This window comes from Schistocerca americana, chromosome 1, assembly GCF_021461395.2.
Source record: "Schistocerca americana isolate TAMUIC-IGC-003095 chromosome 1, iqSchAmer2.1, whole genome shotgun sequence".
Lineage (NCBI taxonomy): Eukaryota > Metazoa > Arthropoda > Insecta > Orthoptera > Acrididae > Schistocerca > Schistocerca americana.
In genome coordinates, this window is record NC_060119.1 from 605,864,773 (window position 1) to 605,889,464 (window position 24,692).

The 24,692-nt window shown below is 40.0% G+C and overlaps 1 protein-coding gene across 3 annotated transcripts in view; it reads right to left on the reverse strand.

Moving 5' to 3' along the window:
• Positions 1 to 24,692, reverse strand: part of LOC124607148 (protein SERAC1) — a 131,409-nt gene that overhangs the window by 21,773 nt on the left and 84,944 nt on the right. The window contains exons 5-9 of one of the 3 annotated variants that reach the window (XM_047139361.1): positions 20,831 to 21,027; positions 17,784 to 17,911; positions 17,461 to 17,610; positions 12,141 to 12,287; positions 11,996 to 12,062 (exon numbers count right to left, since the gene is read on the reverse strand). In XM_047139361.1, coding sequence (XP_046995317.1) covers positions 11,996 to 12,062; positions 12,141 to 12,287; positions 17,461 to 17,610; positions 17,784 to 17,911; positions 20,831 to 21,027 — 689 coding nt within the window. Of the gene's footprint in view, positions 1 to 11,995; positions 12,063 to 12,140; positions 12,288 to 17,460; positions 17,611 to 17,783; positions 17,912 to 20,830; positions 21,028 to 24,692 lie in introns of those variants that run through there. The other 2 variants (XR_006978784.1, XR_006978782.1) reach the window with 2 other exon arrangements.

The following is a 24,692-nucleotide window of genomic DNA, read 5'->3' on the forward strand; positions in this document are numbered from 1 at the left end:
GTATTAAAATTCATGGAGAAGAAATAAAAACCTTAAGGTTCGCCGATGACATTGTAATTCTGTCAGAGACAGCAAAGGACTTGGAAGAGCAGTTGAATGGAATGGACAGTGTCTTGAAAGGAGTATATAAGATGAACATCAACAAAAGCAAAATGAGGATAATGGAATGTAGTCAAATTAAATCGGGTGATGCTGAGGGGATTAGATTAGGAAATGAGACACTTAAAGTAGTAAAGGAGTTTTGCTATTTAGGGAGCAAAATAACTGATTATGGTCGAAGTAGAGAGGATATAAAATGTAGACTGGCAATGGCAAGGAAATCGTTTCTGAAGAAGAGAAATTTGTTAACATCGAGTGTAGATTTAAGTGTCAAGAAGTCGTTTCTGAGAGTATTTGTATGGAGTGTAGCCATGTATGGAAGTGAAACATGGACGATAACCAGTTTGGACAAGAAGAGAATAGAAGCTTTCGAAATGTGGTGCTACAGAAGAATGCTGAAGATAAGGTGGGTAGATCACGTAACTAACGAGGAGGTATTGAATAGGATTGGGGAGAAGAGAAGTTTGTGGCACAACTTGACTAGAAGAAGGGATCGGTTGGTAGGACATGTTTTGAGGCATCAAGGGATCACAAATTTAGCATTGGAGGGCAGCGTGGAGGGTAAAAATCGTAGAGGGAGACCAAGAGATCAATACACTAAGCAGATTCAGAAGGATGTAGGTTGCAGTAGGTACTGGGAGATGAAGAAGCTTGCACACGATAGAGTAGCATGGAGAGCTGCATCAAACCAGTCTCAGGACTGAAGACCACAACAACAACAACATGTTGGTGCCCCCCTCAGGGGACTCAGCATTTATGTGCTGGGTACGGGCTTGGCAAACCCAGGATCCCCGAGCTGGGGACTGGTGTGCGCCGCCAGTCCTCTGACACCTTAAGCTCTGGGCATGCTTCAGCGACCACCGTGTGGCGCAACGGTGGAACGTTGTGTGTCGCAGGGACCGGGGATCTTGGCTTGATTGCCTGGATCGCGAGGATGGTACATACCTCTCTAAAAACCCTTCAATCTTAAGGTGTGCTGCGCGCCGATAAGATGCATGGCTGTTGAGGTGGAACAGTCGCTAGCGGGTGACCTCTGAGGAACCTGCCGCACCTCAGTTGTATAAGGCTTACCCAGGCATGCGGGGCTCTGTCTGGGCTGACGTTTCGTTCCCTAGCTGCTCGTGGGACGCACATGGCAACCACGTATTTCCCTTCACCAACTTCGCAATCAGTCAAGCGCATGAGGGAGGCTAGTCCTCCAGATATGCAGATGGAAAAGAGTAACAGGGCTCATGGAGTCATAAATGACAATGTTTTCATCGTGATTAAGAGGAAGGAGGGCTCATTTGAAAAAGTGTCTCCTTTCTATATACATAAAGGTTTAGAAGGACTCGCAGGTACACTGAAATCTATCAAACGCCTGAGGAATGGTACCCTGTTAGTTGAGACTACTAGGGCAACGCAAGTGGAGCTGCTTCGGGAGTCACCCAAGTTAGGCGAGTATGATATTACTGTCGAGTTGCACAATTCCCTCAACTCCAGTAAAGGCGTTGTCACCTGCCGTGATTTAATGGATATCGATGTCGACGAGCTGAAGCAAGAATGGCCAACACAGGGGATTGTAGACGTGGAACAAAGGACACGTAGGAATAATGGAGTTATTGAGAAATCTGCCACTTTCATTGTGACTTTCAATTCGCCTGTCTTACCTGAATACGTTCTGGCTGGTTTCCTCCGACTTAGGGTTCGGCCTTATATACCTAACCCTATGCGCTGTTTCATATGTCAGCGATTTGGCCATACGACAATGAGTTGTGGGGGTGAATCAACCTGCGGTATATGTGGCAAGGCAGCTCATGAAGCTGGGACCAACTGCACATCTCCAGCGCTGTGTATAAACTGCTCTGGGACCCATCCCGTCTGGAGCAGAGACTGCCCCGTCTTTGCGGAAGAACGAAAAATTCAGGAGATCAAGGTGACAAAGAGGCAACCGTATGTGGAAGCCAAAAAAGAGTATAGGGCTACAAAACCCCCTGTCTTTGCCACATCCTATGCCTCCTTGGTGCACAACCGTGTGTCGCGAGTAGACGCTTCGACGCAGACCATGTCCAGCGTCTCAGTATCCTCGACCCATACCTGTACCTGTGTTTGTACCTGCCAGAGCACTCCCACTAACGATATAGCTATTCAGGCTGCTCCGCCTGCACCCACGGCTATTGCAGAGAAAGCTCCAGTGAAGCCTTCGAAGGCCCTCCAGAAACAGAGTGCCTCTCCACTTCCCCCATCCCCGACTTCCACAAAGAAAACGGGACCAGGGAAAGGGGCACGGCGTTTGACGTCAAACCTGCCAAAGGCACCATCGGATGTCATCATGGCATCCCTGACTGATGAGGAGGACATAGTCATGGATTTTGATACCTCTTCCCCAGAACCTGGCAGCCCCTCTGCTGCCACCTCGCTCTACAAGTGCCTCACCAGCGCGGCGCAAAGACGGGGGGAAATCTAAACTGAAACGCTGATATGGCTCCCATACTTCAGTGGAATCTGAATGGAGTCAGACCTCGCCTTGCAGAATTGCGGCTGTTAGTACAGGCAAACTCTATTTGCATCTCTTTGCAAGAGACACATTTTAAAGAGACTGACACGCCTGTACTTACGGGATATCACATGTACAGGAAAGACGACCTGACTGGTAATAGGGCTCAGGGTGGGGTGGCAGTGTTCATTAAGGACACATTCCACTCCTCACCTGTGACCTTAACCACAACGCTACAAGCGGTTGCAGCTCGGATCCTGGCCCAGGTTAATGTTACAGTGTGCTCCTTGTATTTACCACCTGCTGAGCTCATTGACAGTGAAGCCCTCGCACGGCTCATTGATCAGCTACCCCGTCCCTTTCTCATTTTAGGAGACTTTAATGCTCATAATGCATTATGGGGTTCCAACAAAACCTGCCCCAGAGGCCAGATGATTGAGCAGTTGCTCAGGACTTCCGACATCATACTGCTGAACACAGGTCAGGCCACGTATTTTAGCACCGCTTCAGGTTCGTCTTCTGTCATAGACCTCTCTATTTGTTCGCCTGTGCTTGCGGACATTGCTCAGTGGGTCGTCGATGACGACCTTCATGGCAGCGACCATTACCCTATCTGGCTCCATCTGCCAGTTGAAATGGGTCGTGTCGCACAGCCGCCGAAATGGTTGTTCCGGAAGGGAAACTGGACGCTCTACCGGCAGTTGGCTGTTTTTGAACGGTGTGAAGGCGTCCAGGATTGGGTGGATCACATTACGGTAGTGATGCACCATGCCGCTGATGTATCCATACCAAAGTCAAAGGGAACAGCTGTGCAGCAGCCTGTCCCTTGGTGGAATGACGACTGTCGTACCGCCATCAGAGACAGACGAGCGGCTTTGAGAAGATTCCGTCGGTGCCCCACTGCTGCGCATCTGACAACTTTCCGAATAGCACGGGCGCGGGCAAGAAAAATCGTTAGGGAGAGTAAATGGAGGTCTTGGCATGAGTTCCTGAACTCCATCAATAGGTCCACATCTTCAAGCAAAGTATGGGAAGCCATTAGGAGGATCTCAAGGCGATACTCTCGACCGCCAATAGCAGCTATATGTGAGCGGGGGTGTCTCCTAACATCTCCAAGAGACATCGCCCGAGCGTTGGCAGAATCCTTTCAAACTATTACGGCTGATTCTAGCCAGGACCCAGAATTTCTGCGCTATCGGGGTACACAGGAGAGGGCTGGTTTTGATTTCCGTTCCAAGAACGCTGAGGAATACAACCAGCCTTTCTCTTTGTGGGAGTTGGACTCTGCACTGTCCGTATCTCGGGATACCGCACCTGGTCCAGACCTGATATCGTATAGCATGCTGCAGCAGTTGGATCTGCGGTCAAAGGAAGTCCTCCTTCAACTTTTTAATGAAATTTGGAAGACGGGCGACTTTCCTAGTTCGTGGAAAGAATCGATTTTAATTCCCCTTTTAAAACCAGGGAAGGATCGGACCGAACCCAGTAGCTACCGTAGCATTAGTCTCACGAGCTGCGTCGGAAAGTCATTTGAGCGTATGGTCAATAGGCGCCTGGTGTGGGTTCTCGAATCCAGGTCCTTACTTACCCGCTGCCAGTGTGGGTTCAGGAGGTATCATTCCACCCTAGATAACCTGATCCTACTCGAAACAGCGATACAGGATGCTTTCCTACGTAAGCAACACCTTATCGGGGTTTTCTTCGACCTGGAGACGGCGTACGATACCACCTGGAGGCATACCATTTTGCGGCAGCTTTATGAGTGGGGTTTCCGTGGGCGTTTACCCACACTCATCAGATCCTTTCTGTCGGACAGGTATTTTAAGTATAAGGTTGGGAGTGTCCTGTGTGACCGTTTTAAGCAGGAGAACGGTGTCCCTCAAGGAAGTGTCCTCAGTGTGACAGCTTTCACAATTGCCATCAATAGTATTGCGTCCACAGTACGACGGCCCGTGCAGTGCTCCTTGTTTGTGGACGATTTCTCCATTTTCTGTGCGTCTTCCTCCGTCACAGCTGCTACACGCCAATTACAGCTGACACTCATGCGATTGGAGGAATGGTCTAAGACCACGGGCTTTAAATTCTCTTTGGAGAAGACCGTTTGTGTAGATTTTAACCGTTCCCGTTCTCTTTTTAATCTCCCTGTTTTAAAACTAGGAGACACTGTTCTCCCCTTTATGGGAAAAGTGAAATATTTCGGGCTTATTTTTGATGAGAAGCTCACATGGTTGCCACACTTAAAGGATCTAAAGGTCCGCTGTTTCAAGGCTTTAAACGTCCTTAAATGCGTCAGTCATAGATCCTGGGGCGCTGACAGGGCACGTCTGCTCCAACTTTATAAGGGCTTTGTGCGACCTCGACTGGAATACGGATGTCAAGCTTATGGCTCTGCAAGACCTTCCTACCTCAAAATGTTGGATGTGATTCACCATGAGGGTATTAGGCTTTCAACAGGGACTTATCGCACGAGTCCAGTTGCTAGTCTGTGTGTCGAGGCGGGAGAGCCTCCGCTGTCCATTCGGCGTCTTCTCCTCGTGGTACGGCACGCGTACAGGACCAAGTCCACTCCTCTTTCATTGGCGTCCGACACTTTTTCCCAGCCGGCACTGGCACGTCTCTTCCACCACCGTCCGGCGGCAACAAAGCCGTTTGGCATCCGTGCAAAGGAGAGTCTCGAGTCAGTACACCTGGAGGGCATTAAGGTCCTCCACCAGGGATGGAGTAGGAGATCTCCCTGGTGACTACAAAGGCCAAGATTACTTCTTGATCTGGCTGCTTACAGGAAGTATTGTACCCCGGACCACCTTTTTAAAATTAAACTTACTGAGATTTTAGAACGCCATTCCGATTTTATTACTGTTTACACGGATGGGTCTAAACAGGGGGATTTTATGGGCTGCTCTGCTGTGTTTCCCGATACTGTCCATCGGATAGGGCTCCCAGAGCAGCTCTCAGTTTACTATGCAGAACTGTTTGCCATTCTGCAAGCATTAGAGCATATGCACCGACATCGTGGCACGAAATTCATCATCTGCTCCGATTCCCAAAGTGCTCTACACGCTCTTGAACAGATGTACCCAGCAGATCGGATGGTGCAAGAGGTGCAGGATGCACTCCTGCTCTTGCAACAGCAGGGTAAGGATGTGATTTTCTGCTGGGTTCCAGGGCACATAGGGATTCCTGGAAATGAACTTGCAGATGCGGCTGCCAAGGAGGCTTGCTCCATCCCACCTCCTGCTCACTGATCCGTCCCCCTGCAGGCCATTACGTCTTTTGTGACTCGGAAGGTCATGCGTTGGTGGGAGGCTCAGTGGCAGGACGTGAGGGATAATAAGTTGCGAGCGGTGAAGGATTCTGTCCGACCGTGGCTCACCTCCTTCCGACAACGACGCGCTGAGGAAGTAGCCCTTACACGGCTTAGAATAGGACATTGTCCTTTGACACATGGTTTTCTGTTACATCGTGAGGAGCCACCAACGTGTCAGACATGTGGGACACAGTTGTCGATACGGCATATTTTAACTGAGTGTGTTTTATATGCGGGTTTGAGGGAAGATTTCAGTTTCCCACCAGACCTATCCTCTCTTTTAACTAATAATGAGGCGAGTGTCGCTAGAGTTTTACGTTTTTGTGTGATGTCTGGCCTTCTTCCCAAAGTATTGGGATTGGAGTCTTAATGTGCTGTCCAGTGGTTTGGTCACCCATTATTTGTAAGTGGTCACTCAGCCACCGTTACTTATTTTTCCCTGTTTGTACTGCTATTTTATTTTTAGTTTTATCTCCCTGTTTTGATGTGCTGTGTCTATTCTTGCAATTTGAACAATACCAATTCTCTCACGATTCGGCTCTGAATTGAACTTTTGGGAACGGGTGCTGATAACCTCGCTGTTGTGCGCCCCAAAACACTAATAATCATCATCATCATCATGTTGGTGCCTCAGAACAGATACAAGCCCCACACAGTATGTCTCGTTGCTGAAGCTATCTTTACCAGATCACTCTAAATTGAATAATTGGGGTCCCTGTCCTTGCTATTCCGTGCCCCAACCACTGTTACCACAGCATCTTACCTTGAAAAGTCTTTGCAAACTGAACCTACATCCTCTGTCACTTGACCCATACTTGCATTTGCTTTAAAAAAACTTCGTGTCCTGGTAATCTGATCATAGTTCATCCTGCAACAGTTGGCCAATACCTCTACCATGTGAATTACCTCACAACAAAAGTTTCTTCTTCTTCACAACTTTTTTTGACTTCTTGCTTCTCAAACATGTTTTGAAAGTTTATTGTGTCCTGTCTACTCCTACATGTACTTGTGGCTCATCAGGTACCAGCTGTGACAATAGATCAAACCTGTTTTCAACAGTGCGAACAACACTGTCTGAGAAAGTCCTATTCCTATTTCTTCTGTTACTTGTAGTCACTTCCCACCCTTCTTTTCCCTTCTCCCCCCTTCTCCCCCTTAATCTTTCCAGATCTTGTTTTGCCTTATCTAGTTCCACGTGGGGGGGGGGGGGGGGGGGGGCAGTAATCTTCTCCTCCTGTTCCAGTGTCTTCCTACTTCTACAGCAAATCCTACACAACCAACCAGCCTTGTTTATTTCACCAGTTCCCATGCCGCTACAGTCACCCACATGATAGAAACTGCAACAGCCCTTGCACCACAACCTAGAACTAACAGTCCTGTGGCAAGTCATACACTTCTCATTCATGGCAAAAAAATTTTAGCTTAGGTAAGTTAAACAAGAGTAACTGCCTAGACTACTCCATTAATATATTAAACTTATTAGAAAGTTTAGGCCTAAAATTCAGATACTAATTCAAAACTTCTGGAGAAATACAAACAATTAAACATGTATTATTTACGTGATAAAACAAAAGTAAAAAAAGAACTGAGCCTACACTATATGAGCTTTTCACTTATATCTGAAATTTTCACTTTGGCTACTTACTAGAGAATGAAATGGATAGCATGTAAGAATATGCTATCAACACATACTGTGCATTATTGAAATGATCACATGACCTACAGTGTATGATAATGTAAACAAAACCTAGTCCAAAATTCGTGCCTATGAAATGTTTTCTTTTTCCAAAAAGTACACAAAAAGATATGAAACCTTCAATTGATAGCTTACAATAGGTATTAATTTACTTATTTACAATATAATATTGCCCAACACTTATCCTTGTGAGAGTTCTGAGTGTACACTTCTCGTCAACCAAAGATGCGCACGCACAGGAATGCTAGTTGCCGCGTCAGCATCATCATGTTTGAAAAAGGGTTATCACCAGTACCAGCTAATTGGATTAGTGACCACATTCTCTCACTGAAGTATGTTGTAATGGTGTGCATTATTTCATTCTGGGGCCAAATGCTACATGGCAACTCCATAGCAATGCTTAAAACTGTTGTGTAATAAAACCACTTTTTGTACCTCCTGAAAAATTTAGTGTCTGGGACGTGACCACTTTTCCAACTCACCAATTTAATTCTGCTTACTATTCCATCATTGAAACACACAACACAATCCAGAACATTAAATCTCAACATACTTATTCTAAAAAGTACATTTTTGGTATCTTTCTCCAGATTATATGATCGAAACATTTATTAGGAATTTGTGCGCGGCCATGGAGGCATTTTGCTAAAAGACTGTACTCCGTCAAGCCATCAAGGGGGAGTATATGTTTTACTGTTTTCATTGCATATCGCTACTCTACTTCAGGAAATGAATGGTTGTATATGTACGTTTCCCTCTAATGGTTTCCTTTTGAATCCCACCACCACAAAGCCTTTTGAACAAATAGCATATTGTGCAGTGTTGCCTATAGAATTCACTTCCCACACTGCTCTTCTCATTTTCTGTACTGGATGCAGCATTTCTCTTAACTGCAAAACCACAGTAACATTGCAGTATAGTGATCTCACTATCTGAAGGAGATACACAACTTGTGACTCGTTACCATCAGACAATTTCTTTCTTTTCAGGTTCTTCAGTTTTCATAGCATTGCACCCATCCTTTCAATTTTCAAATTCCTGTATCTCCTTACACTTTAGATTCTTTTACTTTCATGAGTCTTTTTGAATTTCCATCCCCAAGATAACTGATGTATCTAATATTTAATAATGTCTGATACTTGTGGAAAAATTGTAAGCACACCTGCCCCTTCCATTCCACCACTTTAACTCTTGCAATTCTTAGGGTGGTGAGCACCAACCAGGAGTAAGTGAAACTAAAGTAGTAAGTTACTAATAGAGAAGGAAATCGGCGACTTCCAGACGATAGTACTGAACTAAAGGAGTAAATTACTCCAGGAGAAAATTTTTCATTTACTTACAAGGTAAATTTATTCACTCCATTACTGGTGGATAGCAAAAGTCACTGTATGTGTCCATGCCACAGAGCCAAGAAAATATACCAAAGAACAAAAGGGAATTGTATGAAACTGGTGGACTCCCAAATGTCAGAGGAGCCATAGGTTGTGTACACATACCCATACTTTATCCTTCTGGAGCCTAAGAAGAACTATACAGAAATCTCAAGAATTTCTTTTCTACCAATACATAAATCATCTGTGATACCAGTATGAACATTCTGAACGTGGTAAGCCGTTGGCTGGGTTCGACACATGATGCATGCATTTGGGACAATAGTAGAGTTGCTGCAGAATTTGAAAATGGACAATATGATGGGTTGCTTGTTGGATATAATGGATATACTCTCTCCAAACATCTTATGACACCTGTGTTCCGAGTCCACACAGGAGCCGGTGCTGCAATAGAACCCATATTGCTACCAGATGTGTAATAGAGTGAGCATTCGGTGTTTGGAAGAAAAGTTTCCAAATTCTCACTAAACATTGCGATTTAAACCAAACGAGTGTGGGAATGTTGTTGTGGCTGCTACAGTTCTACACAACTTTTGAGTAGAAGTTAGACATGTGTTTCGCCATGACACTGTCGAGTGAATGACAGCCAATAACAAGCATTTTAGCCAGACGCAGATGCTGCAGGCCAAGTTGTCAGAAGGTCTATTATACTTAATTATTGTAATTAAAATGTACCTAGTTTGCTAGTAAAATTAGAAGTTAGTGTAAAGACTTTCCCTTCTTAAATGAATAAATAAACCTCCAGAGTGTCACTACTGCAATGAAAGTGACTCATTTTATTTATGTGTAATTTTATAGTTGTGTTCTTTTTTTCTTTCTTTCTTATTTTGTTTGCTTGGGGATTAAGATTCTCTTTTTATTTCTTAATTGAGCACTGAGAGTCATACAATGTTTTGATTATTTCTAAAAAAAAATATTTTATAATATTGCAAATCCAGATAAATATTAGAATGTGATGTTAACAAAAATTAGTACCGATGCTGAAATGATAAATACAAATACTGTGCCACACAAGAAACAGGAGCATATTAACCATTTGAAAAAATATCAAGGAAATAAAAGATGTTTTATACATATGGATACTTTCTTATTCATTCACAAAAACCCAAATTTCACAAGCACGTTGGCTGAAGAACTGGAACCTGAAGTTTGCTCCATTACGTTCTTGAACTGATTCATAATTTCCATTTTACAGTTTTCGCTTCATCCATGATTTCTCTTTGTCTTTCTATTAATAACGTTTTTGCATTGTATTCCTCTTGTGTTATGGAACGAAGCTCATCTGCTTTTTTCAGCAATTCTCTGTTCTTCACTACAACCGCATGTTCTCTCCCTCTTTGGCTAGGTGCATCTTCTGATAAGCTCCCACTAGAGAATGCAGGCCGAGGTTCATGGCTATGAGATAAAGTTCCACCTTCAGCCGCTTCATTGTTACCTTCAGAGCAGTTATCATCATCGAAGTTACTTGAAGGTATCGCACTATCTTCAGATGTGTCATTGCTGTTAACTCCAGCTATCTCTTTGAAAACTTGTGGGAGCATATAACAACCATTTGCCTTATATTGTTGATCTTTGTCTCACCTACTCCACTGCCAGTTTGAAATTGTTCTTGATTAAATTTAGCTTTTATTTTCTTTGCTTTCACTTTCATGTCCTTCCAAATTACTTTAAGCTGCTCTTGGGACCTTTGTGTAAGAGCTTCTGCATTGTATTCAACATGTATTTTTCCCCAAACATCCTTTTTCCTTTTTAGCATTTTGACATCATGATTTTTAGATTCAATAGTAGTTATGTACTTTTTCATTATTTCAGCAAATCACTCTTTTTTTCATTTTATGGTATGGTTTTTGAGCATTTCTTGGCTACCTGCATGTTGCTGCTAACTCGTATCTCAAACTGGCGCTTAAATTAATACGTGTCACCAAAAAACAATGGACGATGGTAGCTGCAGATGGCGGGGTTAACAGCAGATTCATCCATTATTAGAATGTTTCTTTTTCATAATACACAGATCTTATCATTAATTAGTGCAATAGCATTTAGATTTTACAATCGTAATAATTCAATTTAATAATCCTTTCTAGCTTCTAAACTTAAAGCAATGAACATAAATTATTCAAAGGTGATGAAATAATGTCTGCTGACAATCAATATTTTCCGAGAGGGGATGTAATACATGTTCCAGCAGTGTCCAGAAATGGCTTACTTCTTTAGTAAAAAGTCATTACTACTTTAGTTATAACTAAAGAAGTAAATAGAAATTGAGCTCTCGAACAGTTACTAAAAGAGTATATTACTACAGAAGTAATTTACTAAAGTAGTCCTGACTAAAGAAGTAAGAGTTACTACAAGAGTAATTTATACTAATTTGGTGCTCACCACCATTAGAGAAAATTATCAATACAACACCTCTCATGGCACCTACAACTGTAGCAGTGCTTTGTGAGGCATTCAAAGTCAACCGCCTTTTCATTATCTAGAGAATTACTTGTAACAGTGCCATTTGGAGAAGAATGTCCTTGTAGTTCCACAGGTAAACAAACCAGAGATATAAACTGAAGACAGTTACAGACAAAAATTATGTGTAGACAGTAGTGCTAACACATGACTAAAACTGTGCTGAATAATTGTATCTTTGAAAGTAAAAGATGTGTGTGTCAAACAACGTACTCAAGAGGGAATGTGACTGATGGGCCATGTGCCACCAGGTTTAACAGGTCAAAGGCATCTAAATGCTCAAATTATGATGCACAAATAACTGGAACATCTGATAGGATAAAAATTGAAATTTTTTCTTCAGTTTTCACTAGCCAGTGTTTTTAAGCTTTCCCAATGTTTGAAAATCTCGTGGGTATACAGATGAGTAGAATCATCAAAGATGACCAATATTTTGATGTCCCCCTTCCTCTTTATCCTGCATGTTGTTATGAGAGTTCATTGTTCCTTTATATTGGTGTCAGTGTGAGATGTAAGCTTACTAGGAAATGTTGTTGGTGTGCTGTAGTTGCATAGGTGTGCTGTCTTACCTATCAACAGGTTTGCATATACTGGTGTGATCTAGAGGAGCACCATACAGTTCACCAATCCCAGCATCTGAAAAACACAAAGTAAAACTCAGTCATTGTTTTCACCAAAAAGTCTATTTTTTGTCACCTCTTACAAACAACTTACCGGCTGATTCAACTGATACAATCTGTAAGTAAACAAGCTTCATAAATGTCTGAACTGTTTCTGTGAAACTGCAGACTTCAGCTTGTAACAGATTTCTATTTACAAGGGAAAGAAATTTTTCATGGAGCTCCAAGACATTATGACAATCTGTGAAAAAAGTACATGTGGTAAGTAAATTTTATTCCCACACTGTATTACATTATATTGTAAGGAATGAAGCACGTATAATGATAATGAATAGTTTTGTGAATATAAATTGTTTTTCAATGAAGCACAAACTCTTTTATTTTTTAAAAAAGTCAGTGTTTTTCATGCATCTACATATTCTCAGAATTATTTTCAGTCTTGTGCATTTTTTGAAATTTTGGTAATATCCATCATGAGACTAAGTCATGTTATACTCCTGAAACAATGCAATTCTCCATACTGTTACTTTCCTCTTGGTGTGCTAGATTGGCACTTACAATGAGTATGGTAATGGTACTTTCATAGGATGATGATGGTTTCATGTGCTAGCTTAACCTGCGGTTACAAAAACTTATAACTGCAGCAAAATGAGAGTTGAAGGGAAGTGAGTGTCAGAGGAAGCAGACATGACTTTACTGAAGAAAACATGCGGAAACTTCTAAAACAAGAACTACATAATATAGAAAATCATGAAGACAGGCAACTTTTGGTAAACAGTGAATTGCAATAAATGTTTGGCTATTATTTGGCTTTCAGCCACTTTTAAGCTATTTGGCCAAATACTTTAGTAAGATGTTTTGTTGTAGTCAAATGACTGGTAAAATGAAACTATTGATTTATTTTATAATAATGACAACAATGACCTTTCTTGTAATTGTTAAAGCAGTCATAAGTACATAATTATTTCTGTAATATAAAAATTAATAAAAAACTAGGTATCAAATAAAATAAATGTATGTATTTCTGTGGGCTCATTTTTTAAAATAATGAATGTCTATGCACTTGAAATCCTGTAATTTCAATTTAGAAGTGGAAAACATTCCTTTTAAAGCATGGGTATAAAGCAGTAGCCAGTAAATAATTTTCACTTGTTGTGACATCTTCAAATCATTCTTGCAACCTTTGTGATATGACAGCCTCATCTGGCTTAATTTAGGTGTTAGCTCTGATGTGCTACTTTTATCAGTATCACAGTACTGTAACAACAAATGGAATAACTTCACAAAAGTAAGCATATCTGAAACTTGTCATTTTTGTTATTTCGTCAAAGGGCTGCAATAATTTCAGAAGTTGCTCTAGAAGCTCCCACTGTGTAGCAGTCAGATTGGCAATATCACAGTCTGCAAGATAAAGTGAAATGGTCTGTTTTTGTTCCATTAGTGTTCCAAGCATATAATAGGTGGAAGTCCACCATGTATTGACATCTTGCACCGATTCAAGTTGAGGGAAATCCAAAACTGTTTGGATGTCATTGTTCTGGTTTTCAGTCAGAAGTTTGGTTTGATGCAGCTCACCAAGGTACTTTGTTCTGTGCAAGCCTCTTCATTTCCAGGTCTACTGCAACTATGTCCTTCTGAATCTGCTCCTATATTCATCTCTTGATCTCCCTCTATGATTTTTACCCCTGTGCTTCCCTCCAGTACTAAACTGGCGATCCCTTGATGTTACAGAATGTGTCCTACCAACTGATCCCTTCTTGTAGTCAGGTTTTGCCAAAAATTTCTTCTCTCCCCAATTCTATTAAGTACTTCCTCATTATTTACATTATCTACCACTATAATCTTCAGCATTCTTCTGTAGCACCACATCTCAAAAGCTTCTAGTCTCTTCTTGTCTAAAGTGTTTATCATCCATGTTTCAATTGCATACATGGCTACATTCCTACAAATACTTTCAGAAAAGACTTCCTTACACTTAAATCTATTCTCGATGTTAACAAACTTCTCTTCTTCAGAAATTCTTTTCTTGCCGTTGCCAGTCTGCATTTTATATCCTCTCTACTTCGTCCATCAATTATTTTACTGCCCAAATAGCAGAACTCTACTACTTAAAATGTCTCATTTCGTAGTCTACTTCTTTCAGCATTACCCCATTTAACTTAACCACATTCCATTAGCCTCATTCTGCTTTTGTGGAGGTTAATCTCATATCTTCCTTTCAAGAAACTGTCAATTCCATTCAACTGCTCTTCCAAGTCCTTTGCCATCTCTGAAAGAATTACAGTGTCACTGACAAACCTCAAAGTTTTTACTTTTACTCCCTAGACTTTAATTCCTATTCCAGAATTTTCATTTGTTTCCCTTACTGCTTGCTCAATATACAGATTGAATAATTTTGGGGATAGACTGCAACTCTTTCTCATTTCCTTCTCAACTACTGCTACCCTTTCATGCCCCTTGACTCATAATTACCATCTAGTTTCAGACTAAATACCCTCAGACTTCAAGAAGAATACAATAATTCCAATTCCAAAGAAAGCAGGTGCTGACAGGTGTGAAGATTACTGAACTATCAGTTTAATATGTCATGGTTGCAAACTACTAACATGAATCCTTTACAGAAGAATGGAAAAACTGGCAGAAGCCAGCTTAAAAAAAATCTGTTTGGATTCCAGAAAAATGGAGGAACACGCAGGACAATTGTGACTCTATGATGTCTCATAGAAGAAAGTTTAAGGAAAGGCTAACCTACATTTATAGCATTTATGGCTTCTGACAATGTTGACTTTCAAACTCTGAAGGTGACAGGGGTAAATTACAGGGAGCAAACAGCTACTTACAATTTGTATAGAAACCAAATGGTATCTTTTTGGGTAGAATGCAATTTTTTTTGTGTAGTTCCTGAATGTTTAAAATGAGTTACGATACTCCTGCCAGTTGCTATCATGTGAGTTACATTTGACTGAGCCTTCAGACAATGGTTAACAATTAATTAAACACTATGAATGAAACAAAGCACTGAGGCCACCTCTGTAGTACTAACAGGTTTTACTATGTTTCATCCATTATCGTGAATAATTATATGAATTTTTGCCAGCTGAATGTCCTGTAAATTTGTAATTTCCTGTAAACTAATCACTATGTTTTCTGGTGGATGTTGTCCCTCAAACTACTTGATGCTTAACATTATATGTTTGACATTGAGTTCATGATCGATAACATGTGCAGTAAAACTTAAGAAAATTTTAATTATGCAAGCACATCCACATGTCACGAAAATATAATCAGTCTCTGAAAATAATCTTTTAATTGTGTTAGCCACCTTATGACATATTTCTGGAATTATTTTGCCTGAAAAGTAAGGGTGATTTGGTATTTTATATTGTGGAAAAGTGCTATTAATCAGTCTTCCAAAGCTCGCTCTTTCTACTGTATTCACTGCCTCATTGTTAAGTGCTATCATTTCACCAATTAAAAGATGGTAGTTTTTAATCTTAGGATCATCGATATCCCATGGTTTGTGTATTTCAGCTCATTTGTCGACTTGGTTGCTTTTTTGGTCTCAATGATTTACTTACACCTGTATCTTGATCCGAATATATTATTCATGGCAAGTTTGGTAAACAGCTTTTAAATAGTTATTAGCACTTGCACTGTGATGATAGTGGAGTTCTATCTCCAGAATTTCATTAGTTTTGTAATGTAGCAGAATGGGGCAATACACCAAGAACAAATCAATACCAGTTGATCTGAAGGCCAGTTTGGTATGTCAGTCCTTTAAACTTGCATTATTGATAATAAACAAATTTCTAGAATGTAATTAGTTGACGTGTACCGGTTTAACTGTTAACATTTCAGCCTTCTATACTTGAAATGTCTAATTTAGAAATGTACTTTATAAGAATGATAAATCACAATTAACAGTTCACATTTCAATTAGACAATGATTCATGCTAGACAGAAGATTTTAATATTTTTTAATTGTGTGGTGCATCCTTCTTTTTCTCAGTGATTAGCTAATCATAGTTTCCCCTTACATTATTGTAACAATTGATTTTGAAAAAATGAACATAAAGTGAGTTTCATGTATTATGTATTTTTAAGTGAATGAGTACAAACGACACAGACTGGATTAGATATAATTTTAGTTTCAAAATTTAACATTTAGTTTTAAGTATTTTAACTACATTCATCTCAAAATATTCTTGTAAGAACACCAATGACCACAATGTTGAGTGTCTTAATGATACAACCATTCCATCCCCCCCCCCCCCCCTCCTCTCACTCTCTCTCTCTCTCTCTCTCTCTCTATGCAGAAACTAAATGTAACAATCTTCCAATCTTCAAGAGTTATACTGTCAACACCAGTGATAAAGTGAAAAAACTTTTTGATGTTACATGGGAAAGTCAGTTAAGACAGAAAGAGTGCTTTTACTGCAAAAGTCAGCAATCTCACCAGCATGAAGTGTTCATCTTGAACCTCATGGATGCCTCTACTTAATGAGTAAGAGACCCTTAAACTGACAGTATATTTACTAATTTATAAAATTTGGGCTGATATCATAAATTTATTTGAAAGGAATGACAAAAACCATTTATTGAACATGAGATATTTGAGCAAACTGAATTAATGATTTAATCCTATGTTACTGTTTGAAAAAGTGCTCAGCACTATGCAACACTTTTCAGTACACTTCCTCAAGTGGAAGTCTGTTAACAAAAACCTTAGAGTACTTCAGTCCTAGTTGAAGTATTTTCTCCTGGCAAACTCGTAGTTGCTCTTGCAGGAATATTTTTAGGCACATTAACTACATATAGGGCAAATGATATTTGATATGATAAAGTGAAGGGGGCACTACATATTCTGGTTCTCATAGTTTGCATAAAAAGAGAGGTTCAAGGCTGACAGCAGACAATTGCAGTTAGTGAGGCAAATATGATACTTGGCCCAGACTCATTTCTACTGATTGAGAACTAAAGAACTAAGAGGTAAAGGAAAAGTGCATGAATATTTTGACATATGCATGACAAGTTAATACTGTGTACCAAAACAAATTTCAATTCTGGCTCACTGCCTTTAAAGGGCAGTGTGCACAAATTATGCAGACTAATTCCACCTCTTAGAAGCTTGAACTTCACAGGGTTCTACACCTTCCTTTCTGAGCCAGCAAAGGCTCAACACAGTAAGAGAATTCATTCTCAGTATACAGACTGAAAATCAAAATAGATGGTACTTCTTTACTTTTCTAGTTGTGTTGGATAAAGAACAGATGTACACTTCTTAACTAAGTGGAGAAACATTGATCTCTTTCATAGAAGAACAGCTGTTGGATTAGTGCTTGTTTGTTTCCTATCAGGTTACTGAAATTTTACAAATTTGTTGTTATTGTGTGTTAGCTATTGTTATACATTACTTGCATGTACTTCTGTCAGTTCGATGGATTGCCTGAGAAATGGCAAGTTTATCTTGGCAGGGACAGATCCACGATGAGGCACACTGTAGAACATTATTCCTCTTGTATTACGGTACAGGCCAGCTAAATTTTCTTTGCCACTTTCTTGTGCTGTAATGTATAGCATTAATTGTCAATAAGCTGAGCATGATGGATATATTGCATTTATGAAATGGTAATCAGTGTTGTAGGGTGTGAAAGTAATCACTTCAATTGAACATATATAAGAAATAAACATAAAGCAGCACTTTTAAAACTGCAACTTATAACATAGTTTTACTTACCATAAACTATTATTTGCTTCACAAACAGTCCACCTTTTGAGTGGCCTACCCATACAATTGGGTAATTTCCTACACCAATCCTGCATAAGAGCTCAATCATTTTACAGCTTCTTTCGATCATTGATGTGCTGGAAAGATATGTGGGAATTTGCTTGACTGATCATTCAAAATGTGCAAACTAAACTTACACATGATCTATTGGGTAGTAATAAAAATAACAAAGACAACAAAAAAGTGAGATCCACTTTTCACACTGAAAATGTTAAAATGCTTGCATTATTAGCTAAATGAATGAGAAAAATATTATTAAAAATGGTAGTCAGCACATTGTGTCAACTGAAAACTTATTTTATAGCAAGTGCCCATCTGGTATAAGGCATTCCATTGAAAACAACATGGCACCTTAGGAATACTAAGCAAGACAGAATTGTTGTTAATACACTGTAATAGTATGTCGGAGAAGTGGATGCAAATCACTGTCTGGACATCCTGATTTATGTTTTTCACGTTTAACCTAAATCACTCCAGGTGAATGTTCTCAGGCTTCTTCCAGAAAGGTTGATTTTTTGCTTCCTTCCTTCTCATCTGATTCTTTACTCTTTCTCTAATACCTTGGATTTGCAAGTTGTGACCTTGTGATATATGACATATTACTTGACTATATCTTGAACTCAAAACAAATATTTTAATTTTTTCTGCTCGTACTTTATGTTTCTTTAGTTCCCCAATAATACAGTTAATTAACAACTTAAACCTAAGTACATTTTGTTTCATAATTCTGTTCAGGCTATCCTTGTAAACATTTCCTGTCATTTAACCTCTTTGAAGGGTATTACACTCTCATAGAGATCAGACATAACACCAACAAACAAAAATTCATGATGAAATTACACTTTGAAACATGTTTCAGAAGTCTCATGTACAGGATTCTATCCATACATTTCATTTTTATAGTTATTTTCTGACACAGTCACATGAGCATTGTGTTGATGTGTGTTTAGCCTGATGATGACCAGTGGCTGGTTGATGCTGGGAACAGCATTCTGAATTGCTCATGTGATTGTACCAGGGGAAAAATAAAAAAAAAAAAAAGAACATAAGCCAGTAGCTTTATCTCCTAGACAGCATGTCATATATTCACTCCCTTTTCGATTCCATGCTACAAGGCTTAGAGACCCTGACTGGAGCATAGGGGAGCTTCACATCTCACTGAGTTCTCAAATAGGAGATCAAGTAGGCCTACAGCTCTGTAATACTACTCATGTACATATCAGCATGTAGATAATCTGTGGTATAAAGGTTATTCAGTTATGGGCTTCCTTCTTGATGTTGTAAACTTCCACTCTGCCTCGTGATGACTAGGTGTTGTGTGATGTCCTTAGGTTGGTTAGGTTTAAGTTCTAGGGGACTGATGACCATAGATGTTAAATCCCATAGTGCTCAGAGCCATTTGAACCATTTTTTGTAAACTTCCAAATGTTGTGATATTATTTTTTTTAAATTTATCTTTGTTTGGACCAACTAGAACCACTTAACAACTCCAGTTTCTCCTCTTTCTTTGTTGTTTTTGTTTTGAAAGTATTCCTGAATCTTATCCCTATGTTGACTTTTCCTTTCGTCTGTCCTTGTTGTTCCTGATTTCTTATTTCTTCTGCTTTGAAAGCCTTTATTTTATTCTTAAAAATATCTCTTTCTGTTATTTATGACTCTTTGATGGTGTTTCTTTCTAGTTTTTTCTTATTTCTGTAATCTATATTACTGTCAATTTCTTTTCCCACACCCGGGTTCCCGGGTTCGATTCCCAGCGGGGTCAGGGATTTTCTCTGCCTCGTGATGGCTGGGTGTTGTGTGCTGTCCTTAGGTGAGTTAGGTTTCAGTAGTTCTAAGTTCTAGGGGACTTATGACCACATCAGTTGAGTCCCATAGTGCTTAGAGCCATTTGAACCATCTTTTCCCACAAATATAATATATTTGTTTCATTAGGTTGCTCTCATTCATTCAGCAGAGGTATCCAAAGGAGATTACTCTCCACATTACTATTACGTCTGATATTTTCTCAATATTTTTGTAGATCTCCTTGTTACTTCTCGTTCTCTGGGCATCTGCAGTTTGCCTATGCCCACTGTGTTTCTAATAGTTTGTCTTTCCGAACCCATTTTCTGCCCAGCTTATAGTTCATCTTTAAGCATTCACGTGCATATAAACATTCTGGTTTCCCCCCTGTGGTATAGTCTTTTTGTTTTGTTTTCCTTGATATTCATTTCTTGTTGTAGTTATTTCTTGTCAAACCATAGGCTCTTTTCATTCCTTAGCCCTTCCATCAATTGCAAAATTTTCTAGTCCATTTTGCGGTATGATTTCTCCAAAATATTTAAATTTACTAAATCTCTCTATTTTACCTATTTGTATTCCAGTTTATTTTGGTGCATTTTTTACATTTATCATGAATTACCTGAGTTGGCTGAGACTGCAGTCTTGTGTGCAAGTTGCTTTTGCATGAGTGTCTGTGTGTGTGTGTGTGTGTGTGTGTGTGTGTGTGTGTGTGTGTGTATGTGTGTGTATTGTTGACAAAGACCTTAATGGCCGAAAGCTATAATTGTGAGAATCTTTTTGTTGTGCCTATCTGCAACTCAGCATCTCCGCTATATGGTGAGTAGCAACTTTCCTTCTCTAATATTGTTATCATGAATTCTGTTATTTCTGCCAAAGTTGTAAGACCAGTTCTTCTTTTCTCCCCAGAATATTTTGTTGAGTACTCCCTTCTGTCAGAATTTTCTGAAAGTATTCCAAAATTGTCTGCAAAAGCCTGACAGTTCACATTAGCTCAGAATTCCAGATCCTTAAATTTGTTCTAGGACACACAGAAACAATTAAGTAGCTAAGTCATTGCCTTATTTAACAACAGTTTTTATTTGTATTTGTGACATTTTTATTCTGAAATATTTTTTAATTTTATGAAGGTATTATTCAGAATGATCAATGATAAGCTATAAAAACTACAATACAAGAAGGTTTAAATAAGAAGTGAAATATTGTGTTTTACAAACCGTGGTGGTTGTTTAACTCCAACAGGGCACCAAAGCATTGCATCTGTGGAGTAGTTAACTGCTATCACACGTACTCCTGGACAGTCTAGTGGCAACCAGTCACGGGGCCAGCAGGCTGAGTATGTTTTTTTCATATCTGCTAGGTCCTCATGTTTTGAGTCATCACTTCTCCATTGCTTCTCATTCTCATGATCTTCCTAGAAACCACATTGCAATGATCCTTTTTCGTAGTACTGCTCATAGTTGGAATTTAAAGTCATATGAGAAGTTCAGACATGAATAGTATTATATCTGTCCTATACAATATACATGAGGAATCAGTGGTGACTTAAGTTTACTTCAAGTATCCAATACCATCAGGTGTTTCAGTCACTTCATAATCAAGAGCTAAGCATTAAGGAAGTTCTACATTTTAATACATCCATGTGATAACCCATTTCCCGTGCGCAAATGTGGGAAATTGCAAGATATGAATGAGCTATAAAGCTGAGAGGAAGGAACAGCAATTAAGAAATGCTACAAGAGGCAACTATGTTGCTGATTCTAGAGACAGCTTTGTAGGAAATGGTGCATTGTTTGCATATGACTACCAATATGATTGATGTAGCAGACACTTTGTTGTGGCAGTATTGATATTTCTAAATTGTGAATTTTGCAGCAAAGGAAAATAGAAAACTAAGTGCCAGGTGGCTGTGGAAAGTTTTCAGATGGAGATTCATGGGACCTAAAAAAGTTAAGTAAATTTGATGGCTGGTAAAAGATTACTTGTATGAAAAGGGGAAATTTTGGATAGTATGATCTCATGTTGAGCATCACGCGAGAAATTCCTAGTCACTGTTGTAAATTACAGATGAAGATATTACTATATGATTAGATGAAGGACTATATTATCTTTAGGCACAGATAAAATGAACAACCACAGAATAAACAATTTAATTGTGAACAAATGTGATAAGGTACTTGCAGAATGAGAATTTTGGTGTCTGATTACTATCTTTTATGCAAATAAAAATAGTCCAGAGACCATACAGATACTGGAATACACTGCCTTGTAAATCAAAAAGCACTTCGAAGTTACATAGTAAATCAAGATATAGATGGTATGCACATAACTTTTACATACACTGGCAGAAAAAAATAGTATGCCCTTTTAGAAGTTTCCAATTCACTCAAGATTTACTGTTGCAACAGTGCATATGAAGTACATGAAATGATTACATTTACAGATCAATAGCACAAGTAGTTCTGAGGTACCATGTAATAACCCATGCCAAAACACCCATATCAGTGAGTGATGTTGCCTCCAATGCAGGCACTGATTCTGGCATCCATTAGATCCTACAGATGGTGAGTACAGCCCTGGGATACATACTGCCATGCCTGGTTGACCTGTTTGTGAAGTTCTGTAAGACTTGTTGGTTGATAAGTCACATGAGTCACTTCTCAACTCATCATATCCCACATGTGCTCGATTGGAGACAAGTCCGAAGATCATACTGGCCAGGAACGTTGTTGCACATCTTGCAGAGCACACTTAGTTTCATGGGCAGTGTGTGGGTGAGCACTGTCCAGCTGGAACAATATATCACCTTCCTGTTGCAAGAACGAGTCTAACAACATTCTTAATGCACTGAGTGCTGGCTAGCATCCCCTTCATGAACACCAAAGCTGAACAAGAGTTGTAGCTTATCGCACCCAGGCCCATAAGGTCTGGTTTGGGACCAGTGTGTCTTGGACGAATGTACTCTACGACACAGCACTCATTGGGTCCACGTTGTACGTGTGAACAGCCATCACTTGTGTGCTGGTAGAATCTGCCTTCACACTGAAGACCATGGCATGCCATTCCATCTTCCAAGTGATCCTCAGACAACACCAGTCAAGCCATGCATCTAGATGCTGCATGCAACATGAGTGTAAGATGGACTAGAGGTGTGCATGTTCATAGTTCCACTGCTAATAACTGGTTTGCAACAGTTCATGTTGAAATGTCTGGACTCACAGTCCCTCTTTTCTGTATTTTGGTAGCTGTATGATCTGCCACAACCGGCCTTACAATATGAAGATCCTGGCATGTATCTGTACTGCATGACCATCCAGAACCTTGTCTATGCATATGAGAATGTTCATATGACCAGTAGTACCAGCAGCATTGCACAACTGATGCAGCACATCCAACTTGTGTTGCAATTCTCCGAAAGGACCATCCCACCACTCGGGAGACCACAATTTGACCCCTTTCAAACTACCTCAGTTGGCTGTAGGAATCATGAGTGCATACCTGTGGCATGGTTGCCTGCTATCTTCACATGTTTACAGCACACTGAGCCTTCCATCTGTGAGCACTCCCTACTAAAGGGTAGACACAGTTGGCACCTAGATGACTACGCCACTATGCTATCTGTTGGTGGATGATGTTCAAACCATTATCAGTACAACTACTATCCCCTAGGTTGCATATGCCATTACCAGATCAAAACTGATGTCTTTGCAGGTGTACAATTTTTATTTATTTATTTTTTTTCTGTCACTGTATTTAGAATCTTCTAACATAAACACAGTTTATTTCTAATTTTAAAGCTACATCTATGCAAAGATTTCAGCATATTTACTTGATAACAAACCACTCTGATGAACTGGATGACCCACTCTGCTTTTCTTAGTTTCAATCATTATAGAGGAGGTGGTGGCAGTAACAAGTTACACTGAGGTGACAAAAGTCATGGGATGGTGATATGCACGTATACAGTATAAAAGGACATTGCATTGACAGAGGTGTCACCTGCACTCAGGTGATTCATGTTAAATGATTTCCTATGTGATTATGACCGCACAATAGGAATTAACAAACTTTGAATGCAGAATTATAGTTGGAGCTAGACGCATGGGGCATTCCATTTCAGAAATCTGAGATCCACAGTGTCAAGACTATCCCAGGAATATCCAATATCAGGCATTACTTCTCACCCTGGATAATGCAGTGGCTGATGGCCTCCATTTAACAACCAACAGATGCAGTGTTTTTGTATATCTGTCAGTGCTAACAGACAAGCAACACTGCCCAAAATAAAAGCAGAAATCAATGTGGGATGTTCGATGAATGTATCCATTAGGATGGTGCAGCAAAATTTTGTGTTAGTGGGTTATGACAGCAGACAACTGATGTTAGTATCTGTGCTAACAGCACAACATCACCCTTAGTGTCTCTCCTGTGCATTTTACCATATTGGTTGGACTCTAGATGCTTAGAAAACTGTAATCTGGTGCAATGAATCCTGATTTCACCTGTTAAGAGCTGATGGTATGATTGAGTGTGGTGCAGACACCATGGAGCCATGGACCCAAGTTGTCAACATGGCACTGCACAAGCTGGTGGTGCCTCCATAATGGTGTGTGCTTTTACATAGAATGGACTACGTCATCTGGTCCAACTGAACCGATCATTGACTGGAAATGGTTATGTTCATCTACAAGGAGACCATTTGCAGCCATTTGTGAACTTCATGTTCCCAGACAACGCTCGAATTTTTATGGATGACAGTGGGCCATGTCACTGGTCCACAGTTGTTCATGATTGGTTTGAAGAACACTTTGGGCAGTTTGACTGAATGATTTGTCCACCCAGATTGCCCAACATGAATCTCATAGAAAATTTATGGGACGTAATCAAGAGGTCAGTTCATGCACAAACTCCTGCACCAGCAAACCTTTCGCAATTATGGGTGTCTATAGAGGCAGCATGGCTCAATATTTCAGCAGGGGCTTCCAACAACTTTCTGGATCCATGCCACATTGAGCTGCCACACTATGCCAGACAAAAGAAGGTTCAACATGATATTAAGGGGTATTCCATGACTTATCA